Source organism: Lactuca serriola, chromosome 9 (genome assembly GCF_051521515.1).
Source record: "Lactuca serriola cultivar US96UC23 chromosome 9, Lser_US96UC23_V15, whole genome shotgun sequence".
NCBI classification, from domain to species: domain Eukaryota; kingdom Viridiplantae; phylum Streptophyta; class Magnoliopsida; order Asterales; family Asteraceae; genus Lactuca; species Lactuca serriola.
Window position 1 is genome coordinate 164,137,714 of NC_136416.1, and position 16,150 is coordinate 164,153,863.

The 16,150-nt window shown below is 37.7% G+C and overlaps 1 protein-coding gene across 1 annotated transcript; it reads left to right on the plus strand.

The window, feature by feature from the left end:
- The first annotated feature begins 7,707 nt into the window (after nucleotides 1–7,707).
- On the plus strand, nucleotides 7,708–8,946 carry LOC145076243 (uncharacterized). The gene has a single exon (XM_079022190.1). The coding sequence runs from the start codon at nucleotides 7,708–7,710 to the stop codon at nucleotides 8,944–8,946; it is 1,239 nt and encodes a 412-aa protein (XP_078878316.1).
- Nucleotides 8,947–16,150: the final 7,204 nt, after the last annotated feature.

Below are 16,150 nucleotides of genomic sequence, written 5' to 3' on the forward strand. Positions count from 1 at the left end.
GGGTTACATGAATTCAAGCTCGTTTGGCCAATTTTTGAAGCAAAGAGCTAAATTTTACAAATTGCTCCAAAGAAAATATTCAATGTAACAGATGGATTGACATTGAGTTTAATGAAAGTTTATTAAGTTGGGAGTCCAGTTCAAGACTCGCACAAAAAGAAGCACTTGCGGGAGGCAACCTGTCATTAGAGTTTGCTTTTTTTTTGTTTGGTTTGGTTTGTTTCTAAACTTCTAGTCTATTAGGGTAATTTAGGAATGTTAATTTGATGTTTGTTTTCCTATTATTATGTAGTTTTTTGTCTTTGATCTTTGCAGAAGTTAGGGTGAGATTAGAGCGATTTCTTAAAGCGTGAGGGAAATAAAGTGAGGGGTCGAGTCGTAGGCGAGAAGATTATAAGACTTTGCATGATATGTTGAGTCTGATGTTTATATTTTCTAAAAGGAGTCTCGTCACTGAAGATTATAAGGTGGTGTATTACACTAATACCCTTCTTGAACGCCAAATCGGAACTGAAGCAAAAAAGAAGAGTTTGGCTGATCAGAGCCAAAAACTCTTCGAGTGCAAACATACAACTCGAAGAGTTCCAGAGGAAAAACGCGATTTTTTGCCCAAGTTATGATCCAACACGACGAGTTCTCCACTATCAACTTGGTGTGTTGCTCGTCATTTTATTTTTGAGTCTTCGATTAGATACCATACGAAGCGGGCATTGTTTATATTTTGAAGTCCAATTCTAGGCGATTCCAAGATGCTTTTTCCACTACATTAGGAGCTGTACCACACGAGATTTTGACACCCAAGGCACAGATGAGTTGTTCCCATGCCTAAAGTCAATTGAAGATAAAGCTTAACAAGAAGAAGATCGACCTCATAACTACTATCCTAGGGGAGTTTGTACCAATTCCTTCTTTACTTTTATGTTTTCTTTATCATGCATAACATGCAATGGGGGACATTGTATGAATTAAGTGTGGGGTAGGGGGTTGGTTATATGAGTTAAATTAGTAACATTAGAATCCTAATTTTGGTATAATTTTTTTTTTAAAAAATTGAATAAAATTGCTAGGGTTAATTTAGAAAATTTTGGTAAAAGAAATTAGGATTCCATGCTAGTATTGTGTTTGATGATTCCTTGAGGACCTAAATGTTTAGTTGAGCCTATATACGTTCTAGTGCATTTGTAGCCCCCTTTATTCTAATGAAATCATGGAACAAAAACGCAACCTTGCTTAGTTTGATGGACGCAACATGTTTAGCATCATGTACCATAAATGTATCCAGGAAAACTTAAGTAGTCATTCCACATGAGACTAATTCCTTTAACCAATAAAGGATAAAGTTAAATCCCCCTGCGTAAGCATATGTTTTTTTAGGTTTTTAGTTTTAAGAGAAAAAAAAAAGCGAGTGTTGAAAAAATCAGAAAAAAAAAAGAAATAAAATTGAAAAGGAAAAAAAAAGAGTGATGCAATGTTTGAAAGAAAGAATCTACAAAGCTATGAAGAAAAAAAATATCAAGAAGAAAAGCTAAAAATTATTGAAGATTCAAAGTATCAAGTATTTTTCTTTTCTACGTTATATTATCGTATGTGTGCTTGGGGGTTTAACCAAAAATGACTTGAGGTTAAGAAAGTTTTCTGGAGATGGATTCGGAGGGATGCATAAAATGAGTGTTGTTCAAAAGAAGTGGGCAGGTGTTTATGAGGATTGTTAGTATTTAGCATTAGGGGGGTCCTTAGGAAAAATTTAGACACAAATGCATGCGTTGCGGTATTAGCATAATGGATAGGTTCAATTGGGAATGTATTATGTGATATTGGTGTGCTAAAATTCAGTTTTGCTTGGGGCAAGCAAAGGTCAAGTGTGGGGTATTTTGATATGGGCATATTTAGTCATATAATTTATATATTATCTTAATACTTTTTGTTGATTTTATCTCATTTAATGAAAAAAAAAGGCGCTTAATTAGTTTAGAATTTCATTTTTCAGCAACAATGACATGCTCGGATGGAAAAGGAAACAGATTTAGCAATTGGAAGCTTGGATCTTGGATTTTGAAGAAAGAAGGATGTTGTTGGACAGCTTGACCCATCGTCAATGTTTTGGCCATATTTCATGAACCATAACTCCGATTGATGAGATTCGAAATGATCTGAAAACAAGACAAAATTTCGGACGACTTCTGTTTTTGTGCCAAATGCTAATTCCTAGTTCTCACGACCTGAGGATTATAATCTCACAACATGAGATTGATTCTTCTAGAAGATAGCTACGCTTAGTGCAGTTTCTTTACCTAACATGAATCTTACTGAGATCACAGCGTCAGAGCTTAATTCTCACGACGTGAGACGCGATTTTTGATAAATATAAATATCCATTAGCATATCGACTTTAGGAAGGTTGGATCTGATTTCCTTGAGTTATAATCGAGTTTAGAGGTCAGAAAAGTGCGAAAAACACCTTTTAGAAGGAGAGATTGTTTGAAGATCGAGAATTTGAAGATTAAAACACTACATTCGGTTTGTGTTAATTTAATCATGTCAATTTCTTACGAACTTGTGTGTTTACATTCTGTAATGAGTAGCTAATATAGTAGACTTTTGTTTAGTTAGATGAAACCTTAAAACTATGAGTTAGTTTTTTACTTTATGGATTATATGAATTTGGTTTATGCATGTGTTTGATTATGATTACCTAGCATGTTAAAGTATTCATCTTTGTTGCTTTAAATCAAGTTAAGTGTAGCTTAGTGACCATTAAACTACATGAACTTGTTTACCTAGTAATTTAGTGACCGTTAAATTGCTAGAGCTAGGATAATCAAAATCTTAGATAAGTAATAAAGGTAAAGACTTTAGCTGTGTTGGAGAACATAAATTGTGACCACAATTGTGTTTGATTAATTGTCTTGACCATAGATAATTATCTAGATATATCTTACATAGCCCAATTATCATTAATAACTAATTCTGTGTTTGCTAATGTGTATCCATACATAGTAGTTCATCAATTCGTGAAAAGATTAGTAGATTTGACTAATATCACTAATTACATATAAATTGCTAACCAACTTTATTAATCCATAAATAAGAACTAACCATAGGAAAAAGGTGGATTCAAAACTAAACGAAAGTGTTTTAGTATATTGATTACAATCGTTTTTATTTGAGTACTTCAATTATCTGAACTTGTAAAATCAGATAAAGCCCCCACTTTTAGTTGTTTTTCTTATTTTAGCTTTCAGTAGTTATTTTATTAATTAAATACCGTTCCTTGTGATCGACACCCGACTTATCTAAACTATTCTATAATTCTACTTGGTACACTGTCTAGGTGCATTCTTGCTAGTTTAGTTCGTTAGGTTATAAATTCAAAACTAGATAGGTATAATTTGTGCACATCAAGGGGTTGCATCAAGGAGTTGGAGAAGAAGATCAAGCTTGTAGATCTAAAGTTGGTTTTTGCCCTAGAAGCTCCAGAAGGTAAAAAAGCTTGGAACTTTATAGTTGTACGAGATAGATCTAGTCATTTTAGCTTTATGGAAGCATATTCTTGTCCCAAAAGTCCTAAAATGGTGCGAGTTATGATTTGGACGAAATGAGTTGTCCTTTCAGACCCTAGAAGAGGTCCTAAGTGATAAAAATGGTGTCCCAATAACTAGATTTGTCTCATGCATGAATTAGGAAGGTCTTAATGGATTAAGACCATGTGTTAAGAACTCTCTGGACATCCAAAGTGATAAAGTTCGAGACTTTATAGTCTTATGGTACATTTGGTCGATGGATTTGGAGTTAGGGATTAAGTGCTTAAGCCATTAAGCACTTATTAGGGTTTTGGTGAAACCCAGTGTATGCCCATCGTAAATCCAGTACGCCCAGCATATTGGGTCAACCACCCCAATGGTGGTCAACATCAGGACGAGTACGCCCCGCGTACCAGAGGAGTACGCCCTGTGTACATCCTCTGTTGGGCCTCTTGGCATTTGGGCTTCGGGTTTTAGGCTGTTTGTGGACTAGTTGGATTTGGGCTTTTGTTGGACTTTATGAATATTATGATTTGGGCCAAGTGTTGATAATGGATCTTGGAATTTGGCCCAATTAGGGAGTTGGGCCCAATTTAGTAAATTGGGCCAAGAATGGGTTTTGCATAAGGACTCTCAAGGTTATGGAATTGGCATTGGGCCTTGGCTCAATAAAGAGAATGGATAAGGTGGATTGTGTGGACACCCTTAGTCAAGATTGTTATGTTGTAATAACTTGGTATTTATTACGTGTTAGTTCAGGATTTCCGGTGAGATAGCGGTTAAGGAGTACTTTTCTTCAGTTTGGATCGGCATTGCGAGGTGAGTTATTCTCACTATATCAACAGGGTCTAAGGCACCAATGCCGACCCTTTTTTGGATTTGTATTCGGGTTTATTACACGTTATGCTTTATGATATATAGTATACTGGTTATAGGATGGTTGCTATGTTAGAGATTGGTTAGATCAGTATCCTGGTTATCCGATGGTTGTTATGTTAGAGATCGATTAGATCAGTATCCTAGTTATAGGATGGTTGCTATGTTAGTGATCAGTTAGATCGGTATCCTGGTCATAGGATGGTTGCCACGATTTGTGATCTTTTCTATCTGCATGTTTACTTGTTTATATGTATGTGCACATGTTTGTTGGTTTAGGGAAAAGGTTGAGGGAGGTCCTGCTGTGTGCAGTAGGTCAAGACACCCTGGGCGGATCGGGTAGACTGTAGGCCCGGGCCGGGAAAATCTAGTCAGGCCGAAGGCCTAGCGAGCGGTCCGGATAGGCTGAAGGCCCCGAGGAGGGCGGTCCAGACTCACTAAGGGCTTAGAGAGCGGTCCAGATAGACTGAGGATCGGGAGTCAGTCCAGTCAGACTGATGGCTCATTATGCATGTTGTTTGCTTATATGTTTATTGTTAGGTGCATTTCATGCATTCATTTTGTAGTTTTAGTTCATAAAAGTGCATAGCATTTAGGTTTAAACCCATGCGTTTTGCATATTTTTCGGGATTTTTCATGATGCAATTCCATTCACACACTTTTATGATATTTCAGGGATTTTTGAAGGTTGGATCTTGATGGAGGAAGTTATAAAGAGTTGGAGACAAAGTTTCAGAAGTTTTGGAGCATTGAAGAGAGAGAGAGAGAGAGAGAGAGAGAGAGAGAGAGAGAATGAAGAAACAAAGAATTTGGCTTTACAGGAGTTTACATGACCGTGTAAATGATAGCTTATAGTTTACACAGGCCGTATAAACGTATATACAAGGGCATTCTACTTCGAAGACCTGGAAGGATTGAGCAATCTACTTTTCTTGTTTACACGGCCGTGTAAATGGCACCCTTTAGTTTACACGGGCCGTGTAAACGTCTCGACAGTTTTTAAAGAAGTTTTACTCTCATTTAATTCATACAATCAGTTGAGTGGGAAGTTAGGTCGGATTTTGGGCAGAGAGAAGGCGATTTTCAGAGCTTTTGCAAGTAGATTAACACTTGGAAACACTTTAATTTCCTTTTTGTAAGTCAATTTGAAGTTTAAACTTGTTTAATTTGTAGTTCAACCTAGACATGTGTGGTTGATTTCACTATCATTTCCGAATTTGAATTCTTAAGTATGTGTTGTTAGGTTGTAACTTGAATTTGACTTGTGTTTAAAATCTAGTAATCTTTGATTTGATCTTAATCATGTGTTTGGTTGGTTCTCTTTTTCACTTTATCAATGAATTAAGGTTCTAGTCAATCTAGTTAATCAAATTATGAAATTTGTATATGTTTTATGATTTGATGTTAGTAACACACACTTACTTGGTTGTAATTAGATCAAAATTAGTGTAGTCAAAGATTAAATGTTTATATTCCCAAGCTTAAGGGGAATGTTAAACATTGTTGGTAATTAGTGCAAGAACTTAATGTCATTTAATGATTTGATGCAAGAGCTTATTTGAATTGAATCAATTAAATGAATTTTTATTTGTAGAGCTTGTTTTGAATAAAATACTTTTGCCAATTTGGATATTAGAGTTTATTAATATCCAACTTACCAACCTAGATTGAACATGAGTTATAATCATATTACATTTTTCAACATAATACATGTATAAGAATCAGAATCGGAAATGTACTTCTTTTACTGCGTTTTATTATCAATCTTGTTTTATTTATGAAGTTTAATTCAAGTTTAAACACAATTCCCCATTTTAATATTATTTGTATATTGTGTGAAAATATGGCAAGATAAGAAGTCATGTATTCCTGTGGACCGACCCTGCTTACTCTATACTATCTTTAGTATATGAAATAGCAGTGATTTGAGCTTTATTAATATTATTTTATCCCATTATTTGTTGGTTTGACAGCCAAACAAATTGGTGCCGTTGTCGGGGATACAGTAGTACTAATTGTTTATGCCAAGATCTTTTCGCACAGGTACACCTATACCGGTTGATTTGGAGATAGAGAAATCTGCTAAACAGAGAAGGAAGCAAGCCAGACCTTTAAAGAAACAACAACAATTCGGAGCTTCTTCATCAAATCCATCAACCACATCCTCTCCAACATCTAAAAGTATCACCCCACCATCTTCACCTACTCCTACCATGGCAGACAACCATGGAGGAAATCAAAATCCTCCACATCCACCACCTGAACAAACCTTTAGACAATGGGCCACTCAAGATGTCACCCAACAACCTTTGTGCATAAATTACCTTGCCGCAATCAACGTTGAACTCAAGTCTGGACTCATCCATTTGTTACCCTCATTCTGTGGTCTTGAGAATGAAGACCCACATAAATTCCTTAAGGAATTTCATGTTGTTTGTGTGGGTATGAAGCCACATGAAGTTACAGAAGATCAAATCAAGTTAAGGGCATTCCCCTTTGCTTTACAAGATTCAGCCAAGGAGTGGTTATATGACTTACCACCGGGGTCAGTCACATCATGGAATGAACTTGCAAGGATGTTTCTGGATAAATATTTTCCAGAAATGAGAGCTTCAGCTTTACGCAGAGAGATAATTGGTATCAAGCAACAAAAGAGAGAAGCCTTGCATACTTATTGGGAAAGGTTCAAGAAATTGTGCTCAAGATGTCCACAACATGGAATTACAGAATATCAGTTGTTGCAATATTTTTGTGAAGGAATGTCATCTTGGGATAGGAGATTACTCAATGCATCAAGTGGTGGATCTATAGCTGATAAGACTCCAACAGAAATCAGAGTTCTTACAAGAATATGGCAGAAGAGTCCAAGCATACAGTCCAAGAAGAAGAATGGTACATGGATGCACCCCGAGGTGTAAAGGAGGTCCAAACTCCTCAAATTGAAGCTCAATTGTCCGAGCTTACGAAAGTGGTTATGATGCTAGCCAAAGACAAAGGTGTGCAACCCACACCACGTCCATGCGGTATTTGTACTCAAGTGGGGCATCCAACCGACATGTGCCCTCAACTTCAAGAGGAAGATTATGAAGTAGCAAAAGCCATGGGAGGTTTTCTTGGGTCTAGTCAAAGGGGATATGAGCAGCCACGAGGTGATCAAAGATGGAACAACAATCAAGGTTAGGGAGGAAATCAACAAGGGAACTACCAACCAAGTCAACCACATCCATACCAACAAAGACCACCTTTTCCACCACAAAACTTTCAGCCAAGGCAACCACAACACCTTCCTCAACAAGCGGGTTCATCAAGTATGTCTTTAGAGGACATAGTGAAAAATTTGGCAACTAGTACACAAGCTTTCCAACAAGAGACAAAAGCAAGCATAAAGAACTTAGAGAAACAAGTTTCACAACTTGCTATTTCCGTAAGCAAACTAGAATCTCAAGGAAAGTTGCATGCCCAAACTGAAGCAAACCCAAGGCACAATGTGTGTGCCATCACATTGAGAGGCGGGAAGAGCTATGGTGGTCCAAAATTGTCGGTTGATCAAAAGAAAGAAGAAATAGTGGTTGAAGAGGCAACCAAAGAAGAGAAGGGGGAAGAGAAAACAATCGAAAAGAAGCCCTTCATCACTGAGTCTAAAGCCGCACCTGCTCCATTTCCCGAAAGATTAAAGAGAACGAAGAAAGAACGGGAGGAGAATGAGATCATGCAAATGTTCAAGAGAGTTCAAATCAACATTCCACTCCTCGAGGTCATCAAGCAGGTACCTAGATACGCAAGGTTCCTTAAGGATCTTTGTGTATCTAAAAAGAAATTAAAAGGAAATCAAGTCGTAACAGTTGGGGAGCATGTATCCGCGGTTTTGCAAAAGAGGATGCCCCCGAAGTGTAAGGATCCCGGTGTCTTTACCGTGCCTTGCAAGTTGGGGAATCTTTATGTACCCCGAGCTATGCTTGATCTAGGTGCATCCATAAATGTCCTACCATATTCTCTTTTCAAATCAATTGGTGTAGGAACATTGAGCAAAACCGGTGTGATCATCCAACTTGATGACCAGTCTTTGGTACACCCGAAGGGAGTATTAGAGGACGTGTTAGTGCAAGTCGATAAATTTGTCTTCCCGACTTATTTTTATGTCTTAGATATAGGAGATGATGACTCTCCAAGTTCAAGTTCCATACTTTTGGGTAGACCTTTTCTTAAAACTTCTAAAACAAAAATCGATGTCTACAATGGAACTTTGAGTATGAAATTTGATGGTGAAGTTATCAAATTCAATGTGCATGAAGCAAAAAAGACTCCTTTTGATGTTCAATCTATTAATTTTATCAATTTGATCCATCCCTTAACAAAAAAGGGTTTGAACTTGTGTAACAATGAATTTCTAGAGTTAGTTTTGTCACGAAAACTAGACAGGGACAAAGCCAAAGAGCTTGCAAAGAAGTTTGATATGGATAATGAAGTGTTGGAAATTTTAGAGTTTATTGATGACAAGAAGCATGTGAGGAGTGATGATATGTTAGAGAGGCCCACGTATCCAGACTGAAGCATAAATAGTTGGGGTCCAAGTCGAGTCAACGACATTAAAAAAGGGGCGGCTAACCGGGAGGCAACCCGGGGGTATTTTTGTCATTTCGTATATTTTCGTTGTTTTTTTTTTGTTTTCAAACTTCCAAGTTGTTTTTCATGATAAAAGAGGGTTAAAAATAATTTTTCGGGCAGTAGAGGTTTAGCGGGTTACAATTTGAAAAAGTAAAAAAAAAATCAACTTTTTTAGCCTTCTCAGAAGTTTACACGGCCGTGTAAACTGATGCTTATAATTTACACGGGTCATGTAAACGACCAAACACAGTATATAAGATTCAGGGATTTACACGGCTGTGTAAATGCTTCCCTTTAGTTTACACAGGCCGTGTAAATGTAAAAACAGATTTGAACGATTTTAAGGTCAAAACTCGATTTTTTTAACTCATTCTTCTCTCCATACCTGCGATTCCTTCTCTCCCTACTGCCCCCCTTCGAAAAAAAAACTCTTCCAAATATTCAATCTTCCTCAATTTTGCATCAAAACTCAAGCTCCAAGGTATGAAATTCTTCTCTTTTCTTCATTTTCTTTATCTTTCACATCTATTTCAACCTCTCATGGCCAATTTTGGGGTTTTTGAGCAAAACCCTAGAATTTTTTAACTTCAAAATCTCGACCTAATGCTTGAAATTTCTTGTAGGATAAGCTTGGGGATAGCTTGGGGAAGCATTGAATATCACCATACCACCATTTTCAAGCACAAAGCGCTATAATTGTTCCAAACTCTTACTTTGTGCATTTAGATAGAACCACATTCCTTTTTTGGGTGATTTTTGGTGAAACTTGCTAGTTCTTGTGCTTCAATTGTCCTAAATTGTGTGCAATACTTTGTTGATTCATTTGGGTAATGGATTCCCGGGGTAAAAGACCTAGAATTGGAACTTCACATGATGAACAACACCCACACGCCATGGACAATTCTTATGAATTTGGTCCTATTTTTGAGACCAATCGACAAGAAATCTTGTATGCAAATCTTGTTACAAGAACAATGGGTGTCAAAAGTTTGTGGACATCCAAGCCCTCAAAGATTTACATATCTACAAGGGTGTCCACAAGCTCTTTAAAAACATAGGATTGGAAGGTCTGTTGAATCTACATGCAGTTAGTTATCAAACACCAATGTTGGAGCTTTTATCCTCCATTACCTTTGACTATCAAACTCATCTCTTGACTTTCCGTTTGCTAAATCAAACCCATCAATTTTTAATGATGACATTCTTTGTGATATGATTGGTTCTCCTAAAGCAAGAAGGGATGTATACACAACAAAGGGAAGAAAAAATGTCATTTTTGAGAAATACTGTACAAATTTTTGGAGAAGCATCTCTTGTGAGTATGACTATCAGTCAGGCACAGCCAAAGCTTCTAGCATTATCCATCCAGTCTTGAAAGTCGCCCACCGGATCATTGCTTTTCTCTTATTCCCTCAAGAAGAGATTAGCAAGGCTAAAAAGAAAGAGCTAGAAGTCTTGTGGTGTATGATTAACAAGCCTGCTAAAGTCCCTCATTTTGGGTGTTGGGTGATTCAGAATATGCTCAGAAGTGCTATGAGTAATAGTGGGCAGCTACATTGTGGAGGCATGGTTTCTGTTATTCCTGAGCATCTTGGCCTCCATCTTCCCAATAACCCAACAAATATAGTCATGGGCCGTACTCGTCTATCAATTGATGTTATGGAAACAATGCATCTTTTCCACCGCCTTCCCACTGGGGATGTTCATTGGACAGTAGATGGGAAAAAGTATCTACGCATAGACAACAGAAACAAGAAGATACTCAATTTAGCCAATGACATTCCATCAACCACTTAGAAACTCAAATCCAACTTAGGTGTTACAGTAGATCATAGTCCTCTACCCTCTCCTCCTCCTACTCCTACTGTTGGTGCCTCTAGCTCATCTCGCCCTACTTCTTCTTCTGAACACAATCTTTATATGGGTGAGTTTGCACGCTTGAACCACCATTACACCAGCATCCAACAGGAAGTCGGGGAAATTTATACGAGTGTCGCTGAAATCACTTTTGATTTTTAGGACTACCGTAACTTGCAAGAAGAGCATTGGGCCCAACAAGAGCTGCGGTGGGCTGAACAGGATCAGAAATGGGCCGCTCAAGAGCAGCATAACCGCAACATTCATCATCTACTGAGCGATATCCATAGAGTTCTTGTGCTCCCCACACAGCCGCAGCCGCCATCATCATCCCAACCCCAATGGCCTCCCTATTATCCTGCAAATTATCCTTCACAGTTCCCTCCATATCCACCACCCGGTCCTCAATAGGACGGCTATGCCTCTCTCCAAGCATCGAGGACGATGCTTATTTTAAGCTTGGGGAGGGGCATCCATCCATGCATTATCCCATTGCATGTAGGTTGCATGTAAATGTTGTACATATTGCATTGCATTGCATTATTTTTCTTTGTCATTTTTTAGAAAAATTTTCAAAAACCAAAAAAGATTTTCTTTCTACTCTATTTTTATTATACTTTTTGCATTTTGCATCTAAATTTTTGCATTATCATTTCCAGAAAAAAAAATGATCCAATCCCATGCAACCAAATCTTCTCAAAACAGTTGAGATGGTAAGTGAGTTGTCTGCCTTGAGATTTTACTTGCTCTTTTTATTGAAAAATCTAAAAGCAAGTTAATCACACATGAGCACATCTCCCGAAGCTACTTGTGCAAAGCAGAAAATGAAAAGATTGTCAACACTAGAGCATAACAGCAGGTATGAGTCGATTCTTTGAGACATATGACTGGTCTTATGAGTAGCAATGCTCAATTGAACTTAAAATGCCAAATTCAATAATTCATAAAAAGAATGCAAAATCTCAATGTCTCGCCTTCCAGCGCTCTTAAAAGTCATTTCTACTAATTCCCTTTTATATACCCTGCTTGAGGACATAACTTTCAACTATACTTACGGGTCTTTGCATGTTAACATTTAGTCCACCGAAAAATGTCTAGTAGTCCCTCACGGTAATAGACCGTGAGATATCCCATAATAGAAAAGTCAATGATGAAAATATAAAGAAATCGGCCAAATAAATAAATTAAGTGTTATGTGTTAACTTAGTTATTTGTATTTATATAATAATAATAATGATCTTTAAAAAAATAAAAAATTAAAAAATTAAAAAAAAAAACTATTATTAAGTTAATCTATGACCTTTGGGATTCGAACAAGTAAACTCTGAGGGGTGCTTTACACCTAATCGCCTAAAGCTAAATTGTTTGGGACTGATTGAGTTGAAAATTCGTTACACGGGTTCCATAGAAAGTCATGAACTTAATAATAGCAAATAAAGCTAATTTGTAGCCTTTGAGGTTCGGGCAAGTAAACCCGAGGGATCTCTTTAAATCTAGCACACTAAGGTCATTTGATTTGGATGTGTTGGTTGGAAGTCTGTTACACGGATTTCAAAGAAAGTCATGAGCTTTATTTGTAAAAAAAATGTAATTAGGAAGTTTGTATATAATTGTGTTTATAGTTTAATTGAATATTGTGTTTAGGAAAAATACTTGGCTGTCAAAAGATTCCCTTGGACATGGATTTGAATTTATGACATTGGACTGAATGTTAATTACTTCGACTGGTGTAAGTGGTTTGAAGTTTGTAACCAATCTAGATAAATATTAGGGAATTTTTAGGAAATATTTTTCAGAAAAAGATTGTTGTTGACCAACAAATCGCTGGAATCGGACATTGTTATATTTTATGAAACAAAGATGGTTGAGCATGTTTTGTCACATATAATTTCACGAGAGTAAGACCATAATTTGTTCCAAGAATTGACTTGATGATATTGAAAAGGAATAAGTGTTGTGATCGTTGATTCTGTTGAGTTGTACTAGGGAGTGGCCAAAGTCTTGTTTCTATTATCATATAATATTTTGAGACTAAAGCCAAGTTAACTCAAGGCATGACAGGTACATTCTCAACTATGGTACAAAACAGGGTAATTGGGTTGGATCTTTTCTTCTTTGTTTTGATTTCATGCATTAAGTTTCAAATAGTTTTAACTTTAATTTTCTTTTCTTCTATTCTATTTTATTTTCTCCAGTTTAAATGTTTTTGTTCTTTCTTGAGGACAAGAAAGGTTCAAGCTTGGGGAGATTTGTTAGGTGCATTTCATGCATTCATTTTGTAGTTTTAGTTCATAAAAGTGCATAGAGTTTTACAAGTTTAAAATTCAACCCTATACTATTATATTATTAAAAGCTTAATAAATATATAAGTAAAATTAAAATGCTAGTCTTACCGTTAGTAGTCCTCATTCACGAAGCCGGTCTATAAGGTGGGTATAAGGTTGCTGCCTATAAAATGGCGCTTAATGGGTGTACACTCACACCCACCGCTTGCTTGACCGGTGGAGGGTCGTTAGCCGAACGGGTAGGATAGGGCAACTCTCTCTCCTCATTAATAAGTATAATGAAACTATGAAGTAACTAAACTATTTTATAAAATTCCCAATCCTAGTTACTTAAGGAAAAGTGAATTGATGCAATCCCATGAAATTGCACTTTGCACCCTTGCTAATAAGTTAGTGGAGCGTGTGTGGTTTACCAGCACACTAATTGGTTCTAAGCAAAGGTAGCAAAGGGTGATTCATTGTTTATCATAGTTCGATGGAGCGTGTGTGGTTTACCGGCACATCAAATAGATGATTGTAACAATGAAGGCACCATGTAGATTTGCATGGTAATTCACACCCGCTTTGTGATCCTCGGTATCCCAGTCACAAACTAGAGGGGCATATCGAGATTTAAACATGCCATTGAAAAGTTCAATGAATCTCTAAAATCTAGGAATTCTCAATAAAACTTAAGGTTATGTTTTTCGTGGTGAAGAATTAGTGAATCGTCATTCACTTACCTCCAAATTATTTGCATGATTGGATTACGACATCCCTTTTCTAATATGTAAATAATGTTGTTGGGTCCTAGCCCTTATTTTTCATTTTGGGTGTTTAATTAGGGATCCAAATTCTAACCAAACTTTGTCCTTTCTATATGTAGATGTCGAACGCAAACAACGCTGTTGCTAACTCATTCACCTTAATGAGTATTTGCCAAAAGGTGACCTTCGATGGTACCAACTTTAGCGAATGGATAAGATACATTCGCACCATTGCACGCTATGAGGACAAAGAGTATGTCCTCGACGAAAAGATCGAGAAGGTCAACCCGGAAATCGCTACTCCCGAAGAGATGGCTATCTTTGAGACACACGAACTTGATGCAACGAAAGTTCATTGCATCATGATAGCCACTATGAACCAAGAATTCCAAAAGTCCTATGAGGACATGTATCCGTATGAAATGCATCAAGACTTGATGGAGAGGTACCACCAAAGCGCGAGGCAAGAGCGCTACGAGATCATCACCAACATGATCACCACTAAGATGGGAAATGGAGAATCGTTGATTGTGCACTTGCAAAAGATGCAACGATATGTTGATCGTCTTCGCAAGTTAAATGTTAGCTTTGGGGAGGATTTGGCCATTGAAATTGTTCTTCATTCCTTTCCTTCATGCTACAACCAATTTAGGATGACCTACCACATGAACAAGGAAGAGGTCACCCTAAGCAAGCTCCAAGGACTCCTAAGGACTGCTGAGAGCAACCTAAAGGACAAGTCTGTTGCACCAACTCCCGTACCAACCGCTGCTGCTGTCTTGGCTATAGGGCAGGGAAGGGGCAAGAAGAGGAAGGCTCCTTCAAAGAGCCACCGCAAGGGAAAGTCCCAAGATGGTTCTTCTTCTAGTGGGACCAAAGTTGATCCCACTAAGCCCAACCCTAACCCGAAGGAGGCAGAGTGCCATCATTGCCACAAGATAGGGCATTGGAAGAGAAGCTGCCTGGAATATCTGCAAGCCATCAAGGATGGAAAGATCAAGCCATCTTTTGCAGGTATATACACAATTAAATCTAGCAATTCATCTCACACTACTTCTTGGGTTCTTGACACAGGATGTGGTTACCACATTTGTTCTGACTTGCAGGGACTAAGAAGAGATAGAGATGTGGAGCAAGGAAGAATAAATCTAATCATGGGAAACAGAAGATCGTCGCCTTTCACCAAGATTGGAGTGTATTCTTTAGTGCTAAGTAATGGATTAGGTCTAGATTTAAATAATTGTTGCTACTCGCCAGATATGGCAAGAAACATCATTTCATTTCATGGTTTATTTAGACAAGGATTTAGATATTCGTTTAATCATATGAATGGTTCTATTTATGCTTATCTAAATGGTGTTTTATACTTTGAAGCTATGCCTTGTAATGGAATTTATGAAATTGTTATGGTTGTAGATAACCTAGGAAATGATGTGTTGTGTATAGATTCTTCCAATAGTATGGATAAAGCGTCTTTGTGGCATTTTCGTCTTGGACATGTCAACAAGAAGCGCATAGCCCAACTCCAAAAGGATGGAGTGTTGGAGTCATTCGACCTTAGGGAAGATGAAACGTGCGAATCTTGTTTACTTGGAAAGATGACCAAGTCACCCTTCACTGGCACATGTGAAAGGGGTGAGGGTTTATTGGATCTCATACATACCGATGTATGTGGACTCTTTAGATCCAACACAAAGGATGGAAACCGCTTCTACGTGACTTTCACCGATGATTATAGTAGATATGGGTATATGTAACAGCCCGGTATTTCAGGTATTGTTTTAAAATTATTTTTGGGGACATTTTAGGAAGGGACTCGGCGAGTTGGTGCCTGACTCGCCGAGTAGGACCACAGGCTTGGTCGCGGATGCGCGACTGGACTCGACGAGTCCAGGTATGGACTCGGCGAGTCGACGCTGTTCAGCAGAAACCCTAGCCGTTTAGTTTGGAACATATATAATGCCTCTTAGGCCGTCACTGTACGTTTTTTTGGCCGATTGTGAAGCACCTAGCATCTGTGGACGATTAGAGGAGAAGGGAAGGCTATTGGGGACCTTGAGGAGATTGTTAGGCAAGAAGAGGCAAGGTTTTGGTCAAAGGAAGATCAAGAGGATTGAGTTCTGAAGGTTGGGGACACAGAGATCACGTTCTTCAGGTAATACTCGGCCCATTTCTGTTGTTTTGATGGTGAGCACGAATCTAGGGTTTATGAAACCCATTTAGTGATTAGATAGATTATAATGTTGTTACTAAGCGTTTA